This window comes from Marmota marmota, unplaced genomic scaffold (genome assembly GCF_001458135.2).
Source record: "Marmota marmota marmota unplaced genomic scaffold, marMar, whole genome shotgun sequence".
Lineage (NCBI taxonomy): Eukaryota > Metazoa > Chordata > Mammalia > Rodentia > Sciuridae > Marmota > Marmota marmota.
This window is the reverse complement of record NW_026000211.1, coordinates 2,393,475-2,417,943: the sequence shown is the minus strand read 5'-3', so window position 1 is coordinate 2,417,943 and position 24,469 is coordinate 2,393,475. Positions and strand designations below refer to the sequence as shown.

General features: G+C 37.4%; 1 protein-coding gene across 10 annotated transcripts in view; it reads right to left on the bottom strand.

The window, feature by feature from the left end:
* Window positions 1–1,994: 1,994 nt before the first annotated feature.
* The window catches only part of Trmt9b (tRNA methyltransferase 9B (putative)), a 59,137-nt gene continuing 36,662 nt past the window's right edge, over window positions 1,995–24,469 (bottom strand). For 5 of the 10 annotated variants that reach the window (XM_015486030.2, XM_015486028.2, XM_015486029.2 and 2 more), the window contains exons 3-5: window positions 20,549–20,703; window positions 13,697–13,870; window positions 1,995–8,166 (exon numbers count right to left, since the gene is read on the bottom strand). In XM_015486030.2, coding sequence (XP_015341516.1) covers window positions 7,133–8,166; window positions 13,697–13,870; window positions 20,549–20,702 — 1,362 coding nt within the window. In that variant the 5' untranslated portion in view covers window position 20,703 and the 3' untranslated portion in view covers window positions 1,995–7,132. Of the gene's footprint in view, window positions 8,167–13,696; window positions 13,871–20,548; window positions 20,799–22,102; window positions 22,274–24,469 lie in introns of those variants that run through there. The other 5 variants (XM_048791793.1, XM_015486033.2, XM_015486034.2 and 2 more) reach the window with 5 other exon arrangements.

Genomic DNA, 24,469 nt, shown 5'->3' with positions numbered 1-24,469 from the left:
TAAAAATGGGAGTTCATAATCCGCTTGAATCAAATGTATGAAATATGATATGTCAAGAACTTTGTAATGTTTTGAACAACCAATAAAAAAAAGTGGGAGCTCCTTTTCCCCACATGTTAAAAGCAGGCTGGGAGTCACTGGTGGGTGGGGAGCCTCTTTATAACGCATTTAGAGAAGGCCCTTTAAAGTGGGAAATGTTAGATTGTTCCTGGAGGTCAGGACAAGGAGTGAGAGAGAGGAGAAAGAATCAAGGTAGAAAGGTGACTGGAGCCGGCATGGCTTTGGTCAGTTCTCTCTTTAAAAACAAAAACTGGGGAGATTTAGGGGGAAATGTAGGAGGATGCAGGAAGGGTTCTTGCTCAAAGTGAATGTGGCAAGAGTGTTGTAAAGGAGCCTAAATGCAAAGGGCTGTCAGATGGTGAAGAAGAAAATCACTGTGGAGCTGTCAGACCAGGGGCGTGTCCCTGAAATGGGACCTGGACTGGGGATGGAGAGTGACAAAGATCTGAATGAAGGCTGCAGCCACCTGAAAGAATTCAATGTGATGTGGTGAGCAGCACCACAGAAGGGAGATCACAAGTCTGGTTCTTGGCTTGGCAGGTTGCTCGCTCTTGGAATCAGTGGCTCCTGAGGCCTCTGACAGTTTCCCGTGTACTGGTGTGCAAACACCTCCCTGTTGTCTTCTGTGCCCTGCCCCTGGGGACAGGAAGGGAATGAAGTGTACAGTAGAAAACCGGTCCTGAAGCTGACACTTTCCTTCTGGTTTCTTTTTTTGTGGTTGTTTTTGGACACAATATCTTCATTTTATTTATTTATTTTTATGTGGTGTTGAGGATTGAACCCAGGGCTGCACACGTGTGAGGCGAGCTCTCTACCGCTGAGCCACAACCCCAGCCCATTTTCCTTCTGATTTCTAACAGTATCGGAGCCCAGCGAGGTGGCACAGGCTTGTAATCCCAGCAGTTTGGGAGCCTGAGGCAGGAGAATCGTGAGTTCAAAGCCAGCCTCAGCAAAAACGTGGTGCTAAGCAACTTAGTGAGACCCTGTCTCTAAATAAAATACAAAATAGGGTTGGGGATGTGGCTCAGTGGTCGAGTGCCCCCAAGTTCAATCCTCAGTACCAAAAAACAAAACAAAGCAAAACAAAAAACCAACAAAAAACAGTGAGGAGACTTTACAATTTACGTAATTTTGAAGCTGAATTGATACTTAAGACATTTACTGGAAGATGAGCACAACGATGGCTTCTAAAGATAATAACTTGTGGTGTTTGTAAACCAGGAGACTCATGTCCAAGAGAACAAAGCACATGACTGAGGTCTCCTTGATTCTTGACAAAAGATCAGAGCAGAGTGTTACTTTTCATTCATTATCATTTTAGTCTCTCAAGCAGACACTGGAAGGGCCAAACCAATCCTCTGAAAAGATGGAGTCAATTCTGACTTCCCAGGTGAGGAGCTGTCAGGCTACACGATGCCAGGGCACCATCTGCTACTAGATTGCACCCCCTTTGAGCTGTGCTATAGCCACAGCAGTCCCCAACACAAATCCCTCTCTCTGCTGGCAATGATCTGACAACCTACAGATGGAGCACGTCAGAGGCACTTACATTGTAAGCAACATTAAAAAAAAATGACATTCTTTCAATATTTGTATCATATTTTCATACACAGCCACTGTGGTGTAGTCTAATACATTTTTATTGATCTTTAAATATGTCCTTTCTAAGTCAATAATATTTTATTAACCCTTTAATCTATCGTTAAGTGGTTAACTTGGTTTCCTTTAGACAAAGATAACAGAATTCCAATGTGAGCGTCCCTGGTCCTGTTGAAGTGTTACGAGAGTTGGCTGTTTGACTCAAATGACACCTGTCCTGTCATACTCGAGAGTGAAGGAAAGGACAATTCTGTTCATCTGGAGATATTTTTTAAAAGTACACCGACACATAACTTAAATAAGCAACCTAATACATATTATAAACATACAAATTATGCCATTTTAAATAATATTTAATATAAAACGTGTCTGTACTTGGCTAATTCAAACAAAATATCTTCAAATAATTACAGGAGTCAAGATGGTCTATATCAATTTGTGCTTTAGAACTATTGCTAGCTTCCTCTGGGAAAAGCTGAAGTAACCATATATTGTAGGAAAAAAGGTTTTTGCACATTTGACACAAGTACACATGTCAACACCAGAAGAGACATAATAACATCTAACAATCCTCTTTAAATTTTCCTGAAGCAAAAAACAAAGATTTTCTATTCCATGAAATACATTTCTATGGTAATTATTAATTTAATGCTTTTGCAAGTATACAAGAGAGCTCTACTTTTTCCTTGGTCGAATGACAACAAACATATGTCTACATCTAGGAATATATATATATATGTATACATATTTACATACATACATATTTAAGAACATCTAAAGAAAATGGACAGTCTCATACACATATTCAGAGTGTCACAGATATTCCACTTAGGTCCACATTAGTGAGCTTTATGTATTGCCAGTGTTCTGTATGAATAGAGTAGAAAAGCAAACTTTCGCTAATGGAACTCCTCTCTATCCATTCATAGAAAATCTAGGTGGAAGTGGTATGATTAGCTCCCATAAGAAAAATGCCTGTCCTTCTCACCAAATTTCTCCTGGGTAAACATAAATGTAATTTGTTCTGGGAATTCAACATTCAGTTACACTGGCTACAGATGAATTGCAGTGACTCACTGTTTTTCCTGTGTGAAGGTAATATCCATAGAAAAAGAAATGTTCCAAGTGGAGAAAATACAGCTTCATGTAGATTAATTAATGAATTTCTCTGGGGTAAGCTTTACTTTTTTCCATCTTCAGTTGAAAGAAAAACAACTATGTATTTGTCTCAGATCCCTGAGACATATTATAGGACAGCTCCGATCCTTCCCAGATAAAGTGACTCATTATCTGTGCATAATCAATTGGGGAAAACCTGTATTATCAAGAGGGGATAGAATATGGGGTATAAATGAAATGATTCACATTCCTATTGTGTCACATTCACATACCATGGGTTCCCTGGTGAATCAAAAACTGTACAATTCAGTCGGTATTTTCTCTTTGATTATCTTAGGTTTCTGTTCGTGCTCTCATGCCAAATATATTCTATTTTCATTAGAATTTTAATCTTTGGCTGATGAGAGTTCTTTTTAAATGTTCCCATTCCAGTTTTATACATAACCGAGGTTGCAAATGGAATTTATAATAGCAAAACAGGAATTATAAATCTGAGCTAAGGTCGAGATGAGGGAAATTAAGCATTCCAATCTGGGGCCCACTAAAGCTTCTATAATTCTCTTCTATTCCCTTGCTTTGTCATCTGTTGGACGGGTGTGCAATAACAGTTCTCTCTTATGTCGCTTAATGGAAGGAAACCCATTTCATGCATTCGTTTTTTGGAGAAGGCTTACAATTATAGTATTTTAAATCTGAATGTATACCTAGGGGGTGGGGCAATTACTTGTTGTTATGTAATTTCTAATGATAGCATTGTTTAAAATTGCAGATTACAGAATAGGAAACACAGGTGCAATTTCAGAAAGCTAAAAAATAAGAGCTGAAATATGAAGGGCCTGAATGCCATCCAAAAGAATTTGCATTTTACTCTATAGGACCCATTATTTGGTGAAATTATTTTCACAGAGCATTTGTGCTAGAGGATGTTATTATGCTCAAGGCAAGCTCAGTTAAATACATTTGGGTTTACTTATAATAGGCCTTAAATATGCTTATGTGCATTGTGATTCTACAAGAGGGGGTTTTTATTCTTTTTCTCAAACTAAAGAATGTCACATAGTAATAGACATACAACAAATGTGAAAAATGTTCCAGTTTGACATGGCAATGTTGGAGATGAAGAAAAGCTAGCTGTTATTATTATTTCAAAATTTTCTATGTAACAGGAAAGGAAAAATGAGGCTTGCCCTAACTTGTTCTTCCTAGGCTAAAACTGGTCCTTCTTTCCCTCTTACTCCCAAACTGAGCATTCCCAGCTCATTTTTAAGGGTTCCCTGCCCCCACCAATTTCAACTGTTGAGTTAGACTTTCTGTTCTCTAACCAAATATATACATATACACACACATGTGTGTGTGTGTGCGTGTGTGTGTGTGTATACACTCATGTGTATATATATATCTACCTGTGCATTCTTTTTTTTTTGGCGGCCAATAATAAACAAGTACATTCATGTTCCTGGCTAATTTATACTTTGACTATTTCCTCTCTGGATTACCTCCAGTTTTTGCCCATTCAATCGAAGGTTAGTTTACATATAGAGGAACTCTTGGTATCTAGAATTAGGGAGGAAATAGAAAGGAAAACTGAAATACTGACACTATTCTGCATAGGAATGTGTGATGAGAAAAGGAGACCAAGACAATATGACGGGTCCAAAATATTTGTCTGGTTAGTTTGTTAGTTACCTGTTCCATGCTGGTGTTATTTCATTGTTCTGCCAACAACTACAACCCAATAATTTAGGAAGGCTGTTTGTATGGCTTCCAGTATAATGTTGTTTTGGGTGTATACTGTGGTCATGTCAATGCATTTTCCTCTCAAATTATTTGGATGTTTACAGAAAATTCCTCAAATAGCTCAGTGGGCATCAGTGAGCCAGAAAAGTTATTTAAAAGCCTCTCCAATAATCCTGCAAACTCTCCCTTCTATGTGAGATAGTGGGGTTCCACACTGATGCCAGCAAGTAAAAGAGAAGGAAGCAGAAGGACATTCTTTGATCCAGTGTTAACAATGAAGAGAATTTTAAAAGTTCTTCAGCTAGATCAGTAAAATCTAGAATCAAGCCAGTGGAGGCTGACCAAACACTTACAAATACGTTGTCTACATTTGTACTTACTTATGACTTGCATTTCCTTTTGAGGACAATTCTAAAGATGAACAAGATTTTTACATGGTCAGGATATTTACATTAGTTTGGCTCTTTAATGGCCTCCCATCGCCCCTCCCCTCCAATCCAAAGGCAAAAGCTGAATTTAAGGGTTTTTCATATGGATATCCCAAAGACAGCTTATCAGCCACAGGTTAAATATTTATGCACAAATGATTTTTGATGCATAGATTTCTTGTACTCTACAGATGAAGAGCAAAACTATTGCTATTATCAGTGGATTTTATTTACAGCTCTGTCAAAATTATGTGAAAATAATTATCTCCCAAGAATCATTCTAGACATCTTTCTATACAAATTGGAGTGTGTGTGTGTGTGTGTGTGTGTGTGTGTGTGTGTGTGTGTGAGAGAGAGAGAGAGAGAGAGAAAGAGAGATTGGTCATACAGATTAGCTCAAAAGCTATTCTGGCAAGTCTGATAAACTAAATTGCATGTAATGACCTTTAAACAGTAGGCTACTACCCAGAAAGAGATGACTTCAAGCTCAAATTTCTCATAGCAAGGCTTGGATTAAAGATGTGACAACAGACTTCAGAGAGAGGAAAAATCCATTCATCATAAAAAGGCCATTAAGCTCCAGTTGTAAGAACATCTTTGACTCAGAATCTTTTATTTCCACCAAGAAAACCACTTATGCTCATGGTTTAATATCCTAATTTGAAAAATGGAAGACACACTAAATTAAATTTTAATTTATACTGCACTTCTATGTCTGCTTTCTTTGTTTCTCTAATGCAAAATATGCACCAAATAATACAAATCATATGTATCGTTTCCATCAGAGAATCTCACCCACCAAAACAGTGATGACACAATCTTATTTTGAAGCCAACAGATAGAAATATTAATAATTTGCAGATGCACTTTGAAAATAATCCTTGAAATTTCTTCAAAACAACATCATTTTAGGTTACAGCACAATAGCTGATGGAAAAGAGAACTCCAAAACAAATGATATTCACGAGTGTTTTAGTTAATTTTTTAGTGGGAAAATAACACAAAATTGGATTTTCACGCAGGATTACAGTGGTCCTAGAAATAAAATGGTTTTTCAATTTCTCCTCATTAAGGAAGTGAGACCATATTCCTGGGTCAATTTGTTTGTGTTTGTCCTGTCTCTAGTTCAGTCTTGATTATCTTTATGTCTCAGAATCCATGACATGGATTTAAAAATCTTTTTTATTTTCTTTGGGTGGTTCTGGGAATTGAACCCAGGGCCTCATGCATGCTAGGCAAATGTTCTACGATGATCTACATCCTCTAGCTCTCCAAGGTTAAATTAAATAGATGCAGTGATCCCACAATACCCAGACTATTCATTTCTCTGTAAAGTGGAAGAAATTCAACCTTTAGTAATAGGAGTTAGTTCTACCTAAAATCACTAATATAACTAATAGAATGTGGTCATCTTCAATAAGATCAATGCCCAGATCTTGTTTTTTAAAAATCCAACAACATATCCCAGTTATAACCCCCAACCAAGGCCAAATATCCAGCAACTTCGCAATCTATTTGTCCTCAGAGCTAAAATAAAACAGTGCTTCAACTAGTCTCTCCTAGTTTCACTTCAAAAGAAAAGGAAGTTTCCTTTTGAAAAGAGTCCCTATAACACTACCTGTTTCGTTTTCCCTTGTCTCTCAATTTTCTGAAGACTTTAAGTAGAAGTCAGGCCTTGACAATAAAATATCCCATCATGTATCAATATTCTGTTCATCTGAGAAACACAATAGGTTTCCTTGTTATCTTACACATAGAGCTAAATTATTACCTGAGAACCAGAATTTACCCCCTTACTTTATAAAAATACTGTTTTTAAAGGGTTACTTAACAGCAGAATCTTTTAAAATCAATATGTAATACTGAAAACTAATATACATATATTCTCATAAGAATTTCATCGTTGGGGGGGGGAAATAAAATCTAAACTGTACTGAAGTGCATTGTCTATTGCTTCTTCAGATCTTTTTATATACACTTAAGCACAAATATACTGTGTGAAATGCTTTAGGTGCAAGGTGTTGTGCTTACCCAAAGATTTAAAAGATTATCAGTTCGTAGTATTTATGGAGCAAAGCATATGTGGGTTTAAAAATAATAAAATTGGATGCAAATTTAGGTAACCATTCATAACTTAGTGAAAAGATCGTGGTTCATCTTTTGGAGAAGTTGTCTCTGAAACAATCCAACTAATCACAACTTTCCTTTTTCTCTGCAATAATACACCAGTTGCCATGATCATTTCCGGAGCTCAGAATACGGAGCTCGGTCACGTTCTCCTGCAGCAGGTCACAGAGCTCACCTTCACGAAACACATGGTAGTAGCGCATGAAGGCTCTGGAATCCAAAATGTCAGGCTGTTGTTCTTGGACAGAAATTGTGTCATCTGGGTTGGAATCTGTAGAGTCGATGGTAGAAATCCTTCTCAATATTTTACTGGCAGAAGGGTTGCCTTCCTCTAAGCTACCTGCAGTCACATGATTCTCGTTGGTATTGGTGCTGTTCCGAAGGCTCCCCTCTCCATTTCTCTGATTTTCTCCTTGATGGTCTCCATTTAAGTGCTCTGAAGTACCTGAAGCTCTCAGCCACTCCAAGTGTTTTTGAGAAGTTTCTACAAACACTTCCTCATCGAAGCTTGATGCTTTCGTTGAAAATGGCTCTTGGTGATCCAAGTCTAAACTGGAATGTCGAGAAGGCTGGATGGATACAGGGCTATTGGCCCAAACTTCTGTGGTTTTCAAGGGTCTCACTTTTTCAATTTGCTTCCGCAGAGTGGACTCATCCAAAGATCTGGAGAAAAACCACGAACGAAAAGATCTTCCTAATGTGTTATAGATGCCATTTTCTTCCTCACCTTCCTTTGAAGTGTTTCCACAACAGGTCCTAGCCATAACAGGTTCATAGTCCACGCTGTGGGACCGTTTGGAATCACATCGCTCTTTAAAACAAATGGAACAGCCATACTCAGGGCAAGGGGGGTGGTAGGGATGGCTTGTTTCTGGATGTCCACACTGCCTTTTTCTCCCGGACTGGCTGGATTCTGAGAAGGGCTGGGAACAGAAGGCCCTGTTCCAAGGAACAAGCACATCTTGCTTCTCAAAATGTCGGTTCTTTTGTTCCATTGCCCAAACATAAATCATCATCTGTCCTCTGGGAACTAAAATCCTGGCCATTTCTTTTATTGCTTGGATTCTTCTTTGTTTTGTAGAAAAATGGTGTATAACTGAAAAAGAGAAAACTAGATCTCAATGTGTGTATACACACATAAACACACACACTTAACATACATACATAATATGTTTGCACATAACAATGATGAAATTTTGACATACAGTAAAACCTCCTTCTTTCCTACATGGGAGGACAGATGGAAGAAATAGCATAGGTTTTGGGAGATATAATTTTTGCTTTGGCTTCTGTACTTTTAGGCAGCTAATCTTGGGCTAGTTATTTAAGTACAATCGATTTTAAGTTTCTTAAATCATAACAAGAAGCCTAGAATAAATAACCTCTGAGATCCCATTCCAAAATCCTGTGAATTTTGTTAACCAGAGGGTCAGGTCTGAATTACTAAAATTGTAAGGAATACTAAGTTAGGTGTTTTCTGGTAGGATTTTATAAAATTACTCACTGCTTTAATGAATGATTGTACTTCTATAGCAATAAAAAAATTAACATCACTAATTATTAGTGTCAATAAAATTAATAAAGCAAACAAAAATCAAGAAAAATGTTAAAGATTGCTTTTCTGTCTAAGTAATATCAAAGATACGTCAGCCTACCACAAATCCAAATGATTACATGTTTTTTTAAAATGCTAATATACTATTGTGTGTAGTTAAAAAAATAAATTGGTAGATTATCATTTTGCTTCCAATCCCTTCAAAATGAGCCTCAAGCAAAACTGCCTTTATCTAGGCTTATTTTTATCCAAAATATGTAGAAAGTGTTAGTCTGTTAGTTCTTGGAGGAATCTAATCACAGTATTGTGTCAAGAGAAAACATCAAATTATTTTTCTAAACACAAGTGCACTATATATCTCAGCGAGAAAAGGAGTCCCAAGCAAAGCTGGGAGACTCTGGCTCCCATATGAGCAGTAAGGGCAGACAGTGGCTAACACCACTGCTCTAAAGCTCACCATAATCTTGCTGTTAGTAGTGATTTTAGGTATATTAATGTCTGCAGTTTACCTGCCACAGAGATATATTAAGTATCTAAAATGAGACTCATGTGTAGATAAAACCGTTAAAGGCAGTTCATGCAAGAGGCAAACTGTATTAATAGCCATCAGATTTTTATTCCAATCAAGAGCATACAAACCCTGCTATCTTTACCATGCAGCAGTGTGAGAAAGCTAGAGGTGTGAGGGTTAGATGTGTTGAAGAACAAGACACCAGCATATTCCAACCTAGATCTATCAAGAGCTAGCCTTGTGATCTTTGACCAAGCACTCTGTCTTACTAGGCCTTAGTCTTCTTTTCCCAGTCCCCAGAAAGAGGGCCCTTTATGGACCCTCAAATGCTTCATTTGAAAGCATATTTTTCTAGAAGTAGTTCTTTGGTCAGTGAGCTACAAGGAGGCCTAGGGGTCAGAACTGAGAAAGACGCAATGCATTGCTGATGTTTATATCTTATCTACCACTGTTCAGGGCGGTTGACCTCTCCCATAACCTGTGCCTGATGCACTCTAAAATTTATACGGGTACTTTTATTTTTTTTCAAATTTTAATTTGTTATATATGACAACAGAATGCTTTACAATTCATATTACACATATAGAGCACAATTTTTCAGATCTCTGGTTGTACACTATGAGTACATTTCTAAAATACAAGCTATTCTCATTATTCACAGATTCTGTATTTGCAAATTTGCCCACTTGCTAAGATTTATTTGTAACCCTCCAAAATGAACAGTCCCAGACTCTCAGGGTCATTCATTAGCTTGTGCAGAGAAGCAATTTGAGCCTTTCAAAGAACATGTTCCCAGCTGAGGTGGAACAAAGTAACCATCTCATTTTAATTTCAACTCTAATACTGTAAACAAGTGCTCTTTTCATGGTCTATTTAGTTCCCTGTTTAAAACAGCATCCAAGCATAGCACTGTCCTATTGTCTGGGCTCCTAAGCACAGAGGCTGTGACATAATGTGCCCCAGGGAGAAAACACAGGAGCTATATGCACTTCATCCAGGCATGACTGAGAATGCTGTTGGCATGAGCTTAAAATTAAAGTGAATTTAAACAGAAACATACATAAAACAAGTTTATATATCAATTGGTTATTGACAAAGATATATATTGACAAAAATGCTAAGATCAGCAGCTTGCAGGAATCCCATCCTGTATTCCTTCTGGGGTCACAAATGCCCACAAATTTCCTAATTTTGTGTTCATGGGAACTTTTATAGAACATAATTCATGTGACTAGTGACAATTTATTGTGTTGCTTTACAAAGGCTATCAAAGGAAAAAAACAACTAAACTGAATTATTTTATGGTAGACTGATAGGTCTCTGATATTTCAGGATTCCATTCAGCTTCCAAAGAAGTTTTATATTTTAAGAAAGAAAGTCTTTATTGATTTATTGATGAGTAAGTAACAATTCACCTCTAACATATTTTCACCCAGAAAAATCTGAATATTAAACATGTAATAAGTAACAACTTTAAATCAACGTTTTGGAGGGAAAAAAAGGTTAAAAATAAAGATTTCTTCATTACATATACAATGCGACACACATGCATATACATAATCTATTAAGAAGCATTGCAAGTGTATTTGCAATGGGACACAGAATTTATCCGAAATATCAATGTCAGGAAACTATGTTGAATTTTTAAAAGATGAAAAGAAGTCTCCCTGTTTATAAATCATAATAAAAAATAGCTTAAAGTCTGTTTTTTTTTTTTTCTATAGCAATATTTTCCTGCTAAGATGCTAAGAGCTTAGAAAATAGATAGGTTGAATTCAATTACTGGACTCCAGAATCAGGTGAAAAGTGACACAAGATTACCTTTAAGGTCCTGTCATATCTTGATATTTTATGATTTACTGTTATTTAATTTTAAGAGTGTGGTGTTTATCTCTCTAAGCATAAAGAAGTTATAGGCTTAGTGTAAAACCCTAACCCTACTGACATTTGGGTATAGATAATTCTCTGCTGTGGGGAAGCCCCCTTAGATGACATTAGCACACATTCACCTACCCATTTTAACCATCAAAAATATCTCCAGACATTGCCAAATGTCCTGGAGGGATGGGGGAGAGGAGTAAATAACCCCCCAGTTGTAACTTTATTTATATGTGGTGCTGAGAATCTAACCCAGCTCCTTACACATGCTAGGCAAGTGCTGTACCACTAAGCTATAACCCCAGCCCCAGAATGTTTCTTTTTCTAATGTGTCAGTAACACATGATGAATATATAACTAGGCATGATTCTTATCTCTCATATTATTATTAAGAGATACCAAAAAGTAAAATTTTCATGTAAAGATAAGCAAAACGTGCCAAATAAAAAATTTTAAATAGGGAAAATAGAAAAATGTAGACACGAAGAGTCTACTGAAATTTCTCATACTTTTGTTCTAAATGTGAAACATAACTGAAAATGACCATACCCCATTAATTCATAGTTACAGTTTATAAAAATATGTGCTATTTTTCCACCTAAGGGAGCGTCTTAAATTGGAATAGCAATCAGGTGTGCTAGTCATTTCTGTTGCTGTAACAGATTACCACAGACTGGGTAAATTATAAACAATACAAGTTTATTTGGCTCATGGTTCTGGATGCTGAGAAGTCCAAGATCAAGGGACCAGCATCTGGCAAGAGCCTTCTTGCTGCATCATAACATGGTGGGGAGCATCCCATGGCCAGGAAAGAAGAAAATCTGCCCAACTGATCCTTTCATTTGAGGTCAATTTCCATGATAATGAAACCACACCCACCATACCACCCTTAATACATTCACAAGGGGCATGCCCTCTTAAACTCGTAAAGGTCCCACCTCTTAATATTATTATGATGGCAACTAAATTTCAACATGGGTTTTAGAGGGGACATTCGAATCATAGCATCAGGTACACTCCATTTTCTCTGAGGAAAATAGAGGATTATCCAGATACACAAGGAACATTTACTCAAAGTCAAAAAGCTGGTCAATATTCTCTTCCTCAGCAATGGCTCCGTGGCACAGCCTGAATGTAGATATCCTCAATGGTCCTAAAACTAAGGCAAATGAAAGAACAAAGAGAACTCCCTCTGATCTCTAGTTCTTTCGGTGGAATGACTAAGCCATAAACTTTTCCCACAAAAGATTCAAAACATTGCCTAATGTTGCTTCGTTCAACAAGAATCTTAGTAATGTTTACGTTCCCCCAAGATTCATGTCCAGGTCCTACCCCCAGCGTGATGGTGTTAGGAGGCAGGAGTTCTGGTAAGTAATTAGACTTAGATGAGGACACAAGGGAGGGTCCCCATGATCAGCATAGTGCTATCATATGAAACGACCTTGTGAAGACACCGCAATAAGGTAGAAGACAGCAGCCATCTATTAGCCAGAAAGAGAGCCTTTGTCAGAATTCAACTCTGTTGGTACCTGATTGATCTGACTCTCACCCTTTAGAATTGTGAGAAATAAGTGTGTGTTGTTCAAGCCATCCAGTCTGTGATATTTTGTTACTGCAGCCTGAACAGACTAATTTTTACAACCAAATGGACTAAACAGTTTCAAGTGTAGAGAAGTAAGATGTCACAGAGCAGGTTCCCATGGCAACCACCTCTTGTCAGTTCTAATCAGTTCCAAGGTTATGGTATCTCAGCTGGCATCCCTAATTGTGCATAGTAATGTAGTTGAACCAACCAAATCCTCATGTATTTCAGGAAAGAGAAAATAGTCTTATTCTGTATTTCTTCATGAATAGTAGTAGTCAGTTTTATGTAAGTTCATTTTGCTTTGATAAAGCTTGTTATATTCAAATAGACTAATTTTTAAGTGTTTTGGAGCAAGTAGTTGACTCTGAAAAAGATTTTCCATTGCAAAAGAGCATACCATGTGATTCCCTTAAATATAAGGTTTCTTAGCACATTTATAAATGACTAACATATTAGGTATCAGGAATATATTTCAAGCACTTTTTTTCTTTCTTACTTTTTTTGGTATATGTGTTTTCTGGGCATATTTGTTGGAAAAATATGAGGAACTCGTTCCCTACACTCATAAACAATCCCTGGCATTAAGGAACAGAATGGCATCTGGGACCAGGTGGAACCCAACTTCTCCAGGAACTTGAGTACCAGTAAATGGCAGTTGATCTTGATAACATTTGGTTTTATTAGTCTTAGAATTATGTTAATAAAGGGCACTATTGTAGCCTGAAAAAGCCAATATGATGCCTCCAAATCTACTTCATTTTGGAGGAGCCTGGCTTCATTTCAATAGAACAAAGTACCATTTTCAATGAGCAAGATTTCTCTAATATTTCCTTATTCATTAGTGAAAGAAATGGGAATTAATTACCAAAAAGAATAGAATAACAGCTTAAAGGTTTAAATAGTTATAACAACATATGTACCATAAATGTATTTGAGGTTAGCCAAATAACTCAAGCAGCTGAAATATTTTTAAAAATCAGATAAAATGGATTACATGACCACTCTATATACAGAATAAATGTTGAGTCATGAGAGTAGCTTCAACCATGTAAGTTATTCTCATGGCAAAATATGAACATGTGACCCTGCTGCCTTACCTCCTATGGAGATGATGGCATCGAAGCCCTGATCCCTAAAGGGGAGATTAAGGTTGTCACATACCATGACTTCACATCCTCTACTCCGGGCAATCTCTACCAATGGTCCACAGTAGTCACAGCCCAGGGTATGTACCTGGCTGTTTACTTTAAGATACTTTCCAGTTCCACAGCCTATAAAAGAAAAACCTGTGTTATATGCAATCTTTAATAGAGAGTGGAAAATAATTTTTCTCACAACAATCAATATGAAGTTTACATTAAATCACCAAGGTAGAATATGAGTGTGAAGGTATTCACGGAGGCAAAGGAAGAGGCTTCAGAGAGCACTCACATACTTTCATATAGAAGAGAAAAGAGAAATGGAATGGAAAAAAAATATTTCTTGAATAGTCACTGAGTTAATGCCCTTAGGACTGACTGAGCACACTTGCATAACTAGACATGTTAGCTAGCCCATTGCTGGGAATGACAGTTTCAGCAACCTGAACGAGGGACAGACAGGGTACAGTCTCTGCCTTAATGTGTATTCCCATTGTGCATGTGTGTATATTATAGCATTTGTTCTCCTGATGCTTCTCCAAAGATTCTTGTCATTTGCCCACTAGGTTCAACTATTGCCATCAACTTTCAGTAGCTATAAATAAAAGAATCTACACAATAAAACACACTCTTAAAATTTTTTAAATCTGAAAGGGGTGTTGCAGCTCAGTGGTAGAACGCTTGCCTCGCATATGTGAGGCACTGGGTTTGATCCTCAGCACCACACAAAAATAAATGAATAAATAAAATAAAGGTATTGTGTCCATCCACAACTAAAAAATATTAAAAAACAAAGATGGCTCATGTGGACTTCTTAAAATTTTTTGAAAATCTAAATATGAATAAAAAAAGAATTGTTAACATCATTTCATTCAATTATTATATTATTGCCATTACTTATCAGCTTCGGTAATACGTCATGACACTCCTTAATAACTCCTCCTTAATAGGTGCTTTTCAAACTTCTAAAAAAAAAAAAACAATTTAAAGTCCTCTGGTGCCAGATGAGACAGTGGAGAGCATATGGATAAATTTAACATTTCCAACCTTATTATCTCAATGAGAATGATAGAGGTCTTAGAAACGTTAGATCTCACAGCCCCTGTTCCTAATGCTTATGAGAAAAAGCCCCATTGTTTGAAGGTAATCATGGGGAAAATATATTTCACAATGTATTTTAAAACTGAAATCCTGTATATTTCAAAGATGATAGTTATACTTAAAAAAATCTTGCAAACTCATTTGCTTATTTATTGGCTTGAAAGATATATTTGGAAAAATGAAAGAGAAAAATCACTTTAAAGATACTAATAAAAACAGGTTAATAAACCATTACTGCTGGAAGGAACTATTCAGAAAACATTTAGTAAAAAAGAAGAAACTGAGGTATTTTCAAATTTAAACAGTGTCTGATACCTTTCCAATGTCCTGGCATCCTTGATTTATCCCATATTCATTTCTAATGACATTAGATTTATCCCATATTCATTTCTAATGACATTCACTTTTAAAGGTAGTAGTGGAACTTCCAAATATGATGCAATTATCCATATTCTAAGTGCATACACTGAGATGCGAATGAGGGGAAGATTCCATCCTCACAAGGAAATCAAGAATATTGCCAGGCTAAATTGTTCCATTATTTTCAATGTAAATCAGAAGCTGAATACTGTGGCACGCTTCAGTCCACAATAATCACGCTCCTTTACAAAATCTCATTAAATGATAACCCTGCATAGTACTAAAGAGAGATACCAGGAAGTGTCTGCATGCTTACAGTCTCCTGGATTTTGTATTCTGCACCACACTATGGTTAAAGGAGAGAACAGATAATTGTCTCAATTCAACAAAATGTTTTGGTCCAGTATGGGCAAATATTTGCTGATATACTAATACAAACATTCTCTCCAAAGTTTTGAAAAAGAATCACATTTTTAAAATTGAGAGTTCTAGACTAAAATCTTCTCTGAAAGAGAATTCTCTTTTCCTATGACAAAAAAAAGGCAAATGCTATATGCATTTTATACACAATTTCTTAAGTCGAGGAATGAGGAAATGTTTTATTCTATTAGGCATGGTGTCTGCTGTATGGGATTTAGTCAGTCAAAAATGACTATTGATACTGAGAATAAATACTTTGAGAGTTAAGAGGCAAATGGAATCCTAATTATTGACAAGTTAATTTTTATGTACACAAAAATAACATTTTTAAGGGGCTGGGGTTGTGGCTCAGTGGCAAGCAATTGCCTAGCATGTGTGAGGCACTGGGTTCGATCCTCAGCACCACATATAAATAAATAAAGAAAGAAAGAATAAAGGTACATCAACAAGTAAAAAATATTAATTTTTTAAAAGATTTTAGGATACTTTTCTTTGGGGTCAGGAAAAAAAAGGGAATTTTTCTCAAAAAAAAAAAAAAATCCAGCTCTGGACTTTCTCCTACTTTCTAAATTCATGCAAGTGAAGATTTCAAAGCACACAATGCCCCCATGTCTGATGCACTTAAAATTGACTGGGGTGGGGGAGTGTTAGGGAAGAATAGAGGTACTTTGGATTAGACAGAGGGGAGTGAAGGGAGGGGAGGGGATACCGGTAAGAAGGATAGTAGGACGAATTGGATATTATTACCCTATGCACATGTATGATTACACGACCAGTGTAATTCTACATCATGTACAACTAGAAGAATGAGAAATTATACTCCATTTATGTATGGTGTGTTTCAGGTCAAGGTATTGCCATAATTGCCCAGGTCACAGTATTGCCTGAAAGTACTGTGGTGTTCCTGTTCTTTGAAGTTGTTTTAAGTTAGGCCACATTTCCTGCTCCTTTACTCCCTGATTCCAAGATTTAGCTTCCCTCTGGGAGTGCCTGCCACACACCTCCGCCAATCAGCTTGGCTAGGGCACTGGGTGATGCGGTGAATAACATTTCAGTTAACTAAAAGCTTCCCACTAAACTTGTGAAACTGCCTAGACATTTCCAGTCTGGGAATTGGAACCTGGTTACTGCTGAATTTTGTTTTACTACCATGTTTGACTAGTTTTAACTCATTATAATTAATTATAAATTGCTAATGTAATAACCAGTCAAATTAAACAGTCGGTTTGGCAACATAAAAAAACTAGAAATCAACTTTCCTTATGAAGATAGTCATATTATCAGGTTGTCTTTTCTTCTGCTCATCCCTTTGGACTCCTTTCTTTCATTTTCTTCTATTTCTTCCTTAACTTTATTTTATAATATATCCTTCCTTTTGTCATCAAAACATTACTGCTTATTGACTAGTTTAAAAGTGTGAATTATACAAAATTCAAAACATATGTACAAACGGGCAGAGAAATATTTGTTACCGATCCAATTGTTGGTTCCCATTAAAGTGTTCAAAGAATATTATTTGCTCATAATTTGTAGCAGTAAAGTACATAAAATAACATACTGTTTGTTAATTTGTATATAAAATAACATATTGTTTGTTAACTTGGCACTATTAGTATAAAATGCTATGTAGTTTTAAATCTTACGCAACTCTACAAATGCCCAACCGTACACATTCCTAGAGGCACAAAGATACTTATATTTACATAACCTATCCCAAGGTACATAAGAAGCTAAGAGCATGGTTACCTCGGGCATGGGTTTATTTGGTACCAGGGACTGGGATGAAGATGTTTTGCACCCTTATGTGTCTTTGTTGCTGAACCTTGTCAATGGATTGCCTATCAAAATATCTTTAAGCAGTTTGTAAACAGCAACTTAAAAAAAACCATTTGTTCATATCCTTTTCCCATTTTCTTTTGGTTGTCATTTTTTTGTGTGTGTGTTGGGGGAGATACCAGGGATTGAACTCAGGAGCACTAGGCCACTGAGTCACAACGCCAGCCCTATTTTGTATTTTATTTAGAGACAGGGTCTTACTGAGTTGCTTAGTGCCTTGCTGTTGCTGAGGCTGGCTTTGAACTGGAGATCCTCCTGCCTCAGCCTCCTAAACTGCTGGGATTAAAGATGTGTGCCACTGTGCCCAGCTTGGTTGTCATTTTTCTTCCCCCTTTTGAAATTATTTTTTTCATCTAACTGAAACTCTGCACCCTTTAACCAAAAACTTCCCATTTCCCTCCCCTCCCTCCCCAGCCCTGCCCCAGCCCTTAGTAACCACTATTCTATTCTCTGCTTTGCAAGTTCAACTTTTTAAAGTTGTTGCATATAAGTGAAGTCATGCAGTATTTTCCTTCTATGCCCTGCTTATTTCACTGAACATAACATCCTCCAGGTTAACCCTACTATAACAAATGATAGGATGTTGGGCCTTTTTATATTGACTTAAAAATGTCCTGGAGATTAAGAAAATAATGTATTTTTTTTCCTATCAGATGTGTTGCAGATACTTCAGGTTGTTTTTTGTCTTTTGATTTCATTTAGATATTTATCTAGATTTTTGTCTTACAGTATTTTTTAGTTTCCATGGGAGTGAAAGTTATCAATACAGTTGATCTTTGTTCCTAATAGATTCATCTTTGCTTATTCTTTTGTATGTTAAAATTTACTTGTAACCCTAAAGTCTGAGCACTTGCACGGTCGCTCTCAGATATGTGCATTGACACAGCAGCCCAAACTTTGACCTGCCCAAGATCCTTGTATCGGGCCTTCCTGTTTCAGCTCTCCTGCTGTTGCCAGGGGAGATCTAAGTGGAGCTGCATTGATCCCAGGCACTTAGAATGGCGTTGGGAGAACTTGTTAAGCCAGGTTTCAGACACAACCGCAGCTGATCTTTGAACGGAGCTGTCTACACCACCCCAGGACATATTGTTCTTGTTAACTGGGCCAAAATGCAATTTTCTGGAATGAAATTCACCAGTCTTTGCAACAGTTTGTGAGACTCCTCTTCCCCCTTAAAACTGTCCAGAGACTGAGAATGTGCCTATTTCCTTTCTTATAATCATAATTCCTGACAAACAAGTGGTGTAATTAGCAACCTGCCTTGCTATTTATGCTATAAAAGCAGGCATCTTCTTGCAAAACCTAAGAGCACAGTTTCATGGCTACTTAAATTCAGTGTCTCCTGGATTCCAATTCTAATAAGTCCCAAAATACATGTAATTATCCTTTGTTCTTGACTAGATTGATTTTTATCTCAGTCAACACTATAAATAAGTGTTCTTTCCATAATCTATCGAATGCCATGTTTTTTGCACTTTTGTAATTATTTTGTTGGTGATCTTTCTTTTCAAACGTCCCCCAAATAGTCTAGTCTTTCAGAACAGAAGAAGGCTGTGAGGTCTTTTAGGAACAAAATATGGAAATGATACGCTTTGTTCAAGTATGAGTTATAATGTGCTGTTGTGAGTTCAGTGTTAATGAATTAACAATAGATAGTGAGATGCCTTTAAACAGGAACTCAAGGTTATGCATTGATACACTGACAAAAATGTTGTGACCAAAGCCTTACAGGAACCCTTCCTATAATTCTTCTCAAAACAATGTTTCAGTATTCACTAATTCTGTATTTATGAGAACTTCGTAAAACATGAATACCACGAATAATGACAATTCTATTTTCTTTTATAATTTTAGGTGTGTGTGCATGTGTATTATATTCATAGAGGCCATTTGCTTTGGAAAATATTTTTAAATAAACTAATCATCATCTAGTCCTTCAATGATTTCATTTTCTTATATCTTTGCTTCATGTGGAACTTATTTTGGTGAAAGCTATAAGAAAGTAACTCTCTTATTACATGTACTATTGTGCCAAAGCCATTTATTGAAGACCCACCCCCCTACTAATTTTAAGGTCTTGGTACTTTGCTTAGATTGTGGGTAGTAAGAGTTTCAGAATCACTGCATCTTCTGAAATCCAGCTGGTTTCTTTTTTCCCCCTTATGAGGTGCTGGACACTGAAGCCAAGATTTCATGTATGCAGAGCACATACTCCACAACTGAATTCCATCCCCAACCTCTGAAACCAGATTTATTTTAAAAAATTTACATTACAGTGGTATTTTTCAAAGTCTCCTAATTTCAATGTGACATGTTCCTCTTCCAAAAATTCCATACTGTTTATAACCATATAACAAGCCAGGAACTGTGGACATGTATGTGTTTCTCTTACCCTTATTGAGTGGGTCAACTAGACTGAGAGATTGTAAATGCAGACTTAACGACTCTTATGGGCACAGTCAACGGTGTAATTGCTAGAAAGCAGTATCAGATAGGCATGCCTCAGTGGGAAACCAACCCCATGTTAATTTTAGTCTTAGATCTACTGAGCTGTGGTTTATCACTTCTTGATTCAGAAAGATATAGCGCTAAAGTCTTTCAGACAAATCAGTGATTATGAAAATGTTTTCCATTTAAAGCTATGCTCTAATAACAAAATAACTACATAATAAAAGAGAAGAGGTATCATGAGATTAATAAAAGGATATAAGACCTCTTCCATAGCCCCACGATTCTGGCTCTTTTACCCAAGGTGAGTCTCTACTATAAAACACATTTTATAAATATGACCATCACTACATATGAAATTATCATTGTCACTATCGTTTCTATCTTATTCATTCAATTGATTAGGTCAGCTTTGGTGGAGAATGTGCAAAGATGGACACTATCTAAATGTAGGTTTGAGGCTGTGCTCTATCTGCTTTGTGACTTGATGGTATGCATTTCTGCTATAAAAAGAGAATATTCTAGGAACGGGCAGGCCAAGGGCACCATTTCAGGCTTCTTGTTACAATAAAAATGAAAAATGAATCTGAAAAGAACAGGCGTGACAGAATATATGTCATGCTAGGGGGCACAAGCCTGGATTACCGATGTCAGCGACGAGGCTGCCTGGCTTCTGCTCCTGGAGGAACTGGCGAACTCGGGGCCAGGCTTTGCTCTGCAGGTCGCTGAAGTAGGGGGCTGTGTTCTCATACACATCATGCACGTGCTGCTTCTCCAGCAGGGCAGCTTCATGATCCATCCTGGGGAAAGCAGGACCCACCCAAGGCAAGCAGGTCAGAGAACGCACCAGAGGCGGCTGAGGGAGGTGCAGACTTCCTGAACTCGGGACCTACAACTGCAAAAGTGGTAGGGTTCTTACGCTTTCTCCATGCTGCAAGGAAACTTTCATGTAACCCCACGGTTGACAAAAGATTAGCAAAGTATGCATTTGCTAATCTTCAGAAAAGAATGGTTGGGGAATGAGCTAATCCTTGTAAGTTCCTGTGCAGATGAATTCTTAAATTTTGGAAGCATAGGCACATTCTTACCAAATGGTTCACTTCCGATAAGATCATTCTATCTGATGCTAAATAGATTTTAACGTTTTATAACAAGTAGTTCTTCACTCCAATCAAGAAGCCCTAGGAATTTTACCTTTTTAATGTCTTTGGATTTCAGCCATTTTTCCACATCCGTTACTGCTTCTGTTTTAAATAAGGTGCTGATTTCTTGCCTGAATTACTTCAACAGTCTGCAAATGCATTTTCTAACTCTTCAATGCTTTTCCCTCAATTATGCCTTAACTATTTGTGTTTCTTCCAATGTTACCACTTCTCCAAAGGCATTTTATAGTGCAGTTGGTGTAGGAGGTCATGCAGAGCCTTTCTGATCTGGCCTCAACTTACCTCTTAGGATTCATTTCTCACATCTTCCCCCTGGGTATCAAAGAGCCTGGAACACCCAATGATCCATGGTTTCTCATAAGTGATACATTCCCTGACATCCAGGGCCCTGAATAGATACTGTGCTTTATGTGGCTGACTTCTATTCATTCTTGGCATAAGCCTCACTTCCTCCAGGAAGGCTTCCCTGACCTTCCTTGTGAGACGGGGTCAATTAGAAAAGAATAAGAATGGTACAAGGGCAGGTCCTGCTTAGCACTTAATCCTTTATTCTAGTGTGACATATGAGTGAGGGGCAGCCCAGGGAAAAGGCCCTTTTTGGTGGCTTTTACCAATCAGCATTAAAGTATTTTCAATAATTAAAAAACCCATTTGTCCCTACTTGTGCCTAACAGCTAGCTCAGCACTTTCCCTTGGACAATTGCCTCTCTTGTATATCTATATGTGTCACGAAGTTCTGTGATAGTTGTATTTAGATATGTATTTCTACCATTAGCTGGAAGGCCCTAAAGGGCAGGGACTTGTCTTATATAATGCTGAATCTTTAGCACTTAGGCAGAGTAGGCCCCCAACAAATGTCACACAGGAGAGTGAGGCAAAGGGGGGGACCCTCCACTGCCAAGAGTGCTTGTTCAGTGTGACAAAAGGAAAGTATTGTCCCTGGATAGCTTCTGTCCTCTCTTCCCTACCTCCAGCCTGTGAAGTGGGAGGCACTTGGGTAAAATGGCATCTACCAGGTCATGTCACTGTAAAGTACCTTTTATAAATTTAACAAATATCTGGTGGAGAGATACTTTGTGACTCCCACGCATTCTGTTTTTCATATGTTCATCTCCCGTTTAAACATCCACTGTTGATTCTTGCACAAAACAATCATTCCCACCAGTATCACCAAATTCCCATGTACCTAATTCCATCATTCCTTCTACTGCAAAAGAGAGAGAGAGAGAGAGAGAGAGAGAGAGAGAGAGAGAGAGAGATATTTTGGGGGGATTTATTCTTTAGAAGCAATAGGCTGTCTTTTATCTTGGTGGGCCTGCCCACAGTCCCTTCAAAACGCCCTACCAGACTGCTAACCATATAAATCTAATCTGTGAGGCCTGACAAAACTTCCACCCAAATTGAAAGATTTTTATGTGGCACCTTCAAATGGAATTTACAAAGTAAATATATGGCTGGCTTTTACTGCTCACATAGGAGAAATATCCAAACACTGCATGCTTTTCTTTTAAATCAAAAATCTCAATAGATTTAAGTCTATTTAAATTCCCCCCTCAAGAAATCAACCAGGTGGTATAATTTGGAGAACCCTGGAACAAATACATTTAATTTTATTGTACTTGCAAATGTTAAGTGACAACTGACATAAACTTGATTCCTTCCAATTTGCATTTAAGAAATGGTTCCAATTTAAGCTCAGAATGTGTAGTATCAGAACAGCACTACTTGGAGACATTTCTCTTAATTCTCCCCCAAGTTGCCTGGCCTTGACTATAAGTAACCTTGAGACTGCTGTTCTTAAATGAGTTGGCAATATGAATCCATTTCATTTTTATTATATTTTATAGTTAAGTTTAAATGCTGCAGAATAAATTGCTGACCATGAATATTGATTTATATAGTCGGGGCTATCCAAAATGCTATTTCTAAAACTCTCTGGATTTAAATTTCCTATAATACATTTTTTTTTTGGTAGATGGACACAATACATTTATTTATTTAATGTGTTGCTGAGGATCAAATCCAGTGCCTCACACATGCTAGGCGAGTGCTCTACCACTGAGCCCCAGCCCCAGCCCCTCCAATAAAATTTTCTCTGTGAGTGTTTTATATACTATAAAAGCAAATTCCTTGTGAATTTGGTAGCATGAGTAAGATAATAGTAAAATAGTAGTAAAATAAGAATGACAGGTACTGTGACACATGCCTGTAATCCCAGTGACTGAAGAGGCTATGATAGGAGGATCGCAAGTTGCAGGCCAGCCTCAGCGACTTAGTGAGGCCCTAAGCAATTTAGCAAGGTCCTGTCTCAAAATAAAACATAAAATGGGTAGGGGATGTAGCTCAGTGGTAAAGCATCCCTGGGTTCTATCCCTAATACCAAAATAAATAGATAAATAATAAAAAGAAAAGAAAAAAAGGAGACAGGATTCCAGTTGAAGCAAGAATATGGAATCAGTTCAGTCAAGTTTCCCAACCTGTGTACTACCAAATTCCAGAGCAATAAAATGTTCCAGATGAAGGGGTCAAGGGTCAAAACCTCAGATTTTGCCCCTTCTTTGATATCCAAAATGTACATTACCATACTATAGGTTTGAGAAACCTGCTAAAGTGTTCCAATTGATTTTTTTTTTAAATTTGGTTTTCTCAAAATCATTGTGCCTATAATGCTTTTTTTTCTTTCTTTAAATATCTCTTGTCTTCTTATAGAACTATATTCTGCAGGTGACATTTTGGGAAATGTTACTCTAATGTTTTCCAATTTAAGAGTATCCCCAGAACAAAGGGAACTATATTCCCTGGGTATCCTTCAATATTCATGTAATTTTAAGTGAAGAGTCAGAAGGAAGCCTAACAGTTGCTCATTACCGTGTATCTGAGAGAAGCTGCTTCTGAAGCACATGCTAGATGCTAGCTATGCTGGCTGGACCCACACTGAAAACTGGATCCACAGGGAGATAGTTCATGCGTGAGGCTGGTCCAGCCTTAAGGAGCTGAACTAAGGACCTGCATAGTCAGATGCCTGCAGGTGGTTGGATGTGGTCACCTGGAGCCTGTGTTTGGGAATCTATTTTAAATCATGCACATGTAGATGAATCAGGAGAAAACTGATCTGAAAAATAAATGTAGCTATAGTGAGAAAAGCAGGACACAGTCTTTTTATAAAGATTGTGGAGAGGAGAAAGGGAAACTGAGAGGGATAATTTATATCTGATCTTCTTGTTTATTTTTTATGTTTTTTGGTACCAGGGATTGAACCCAGGGGCACTCAACCACTAGGCCACATCCCCAACCTTTTTTTTTTTTTTTGTATTTTATTTAGAGACAGGGTGTCACTGAGTTGCTTAGGCCCTCACTAAGTTGCTGAGGCTGGCTTTGAACTTGTGACCCCCCCCCCCCCCCC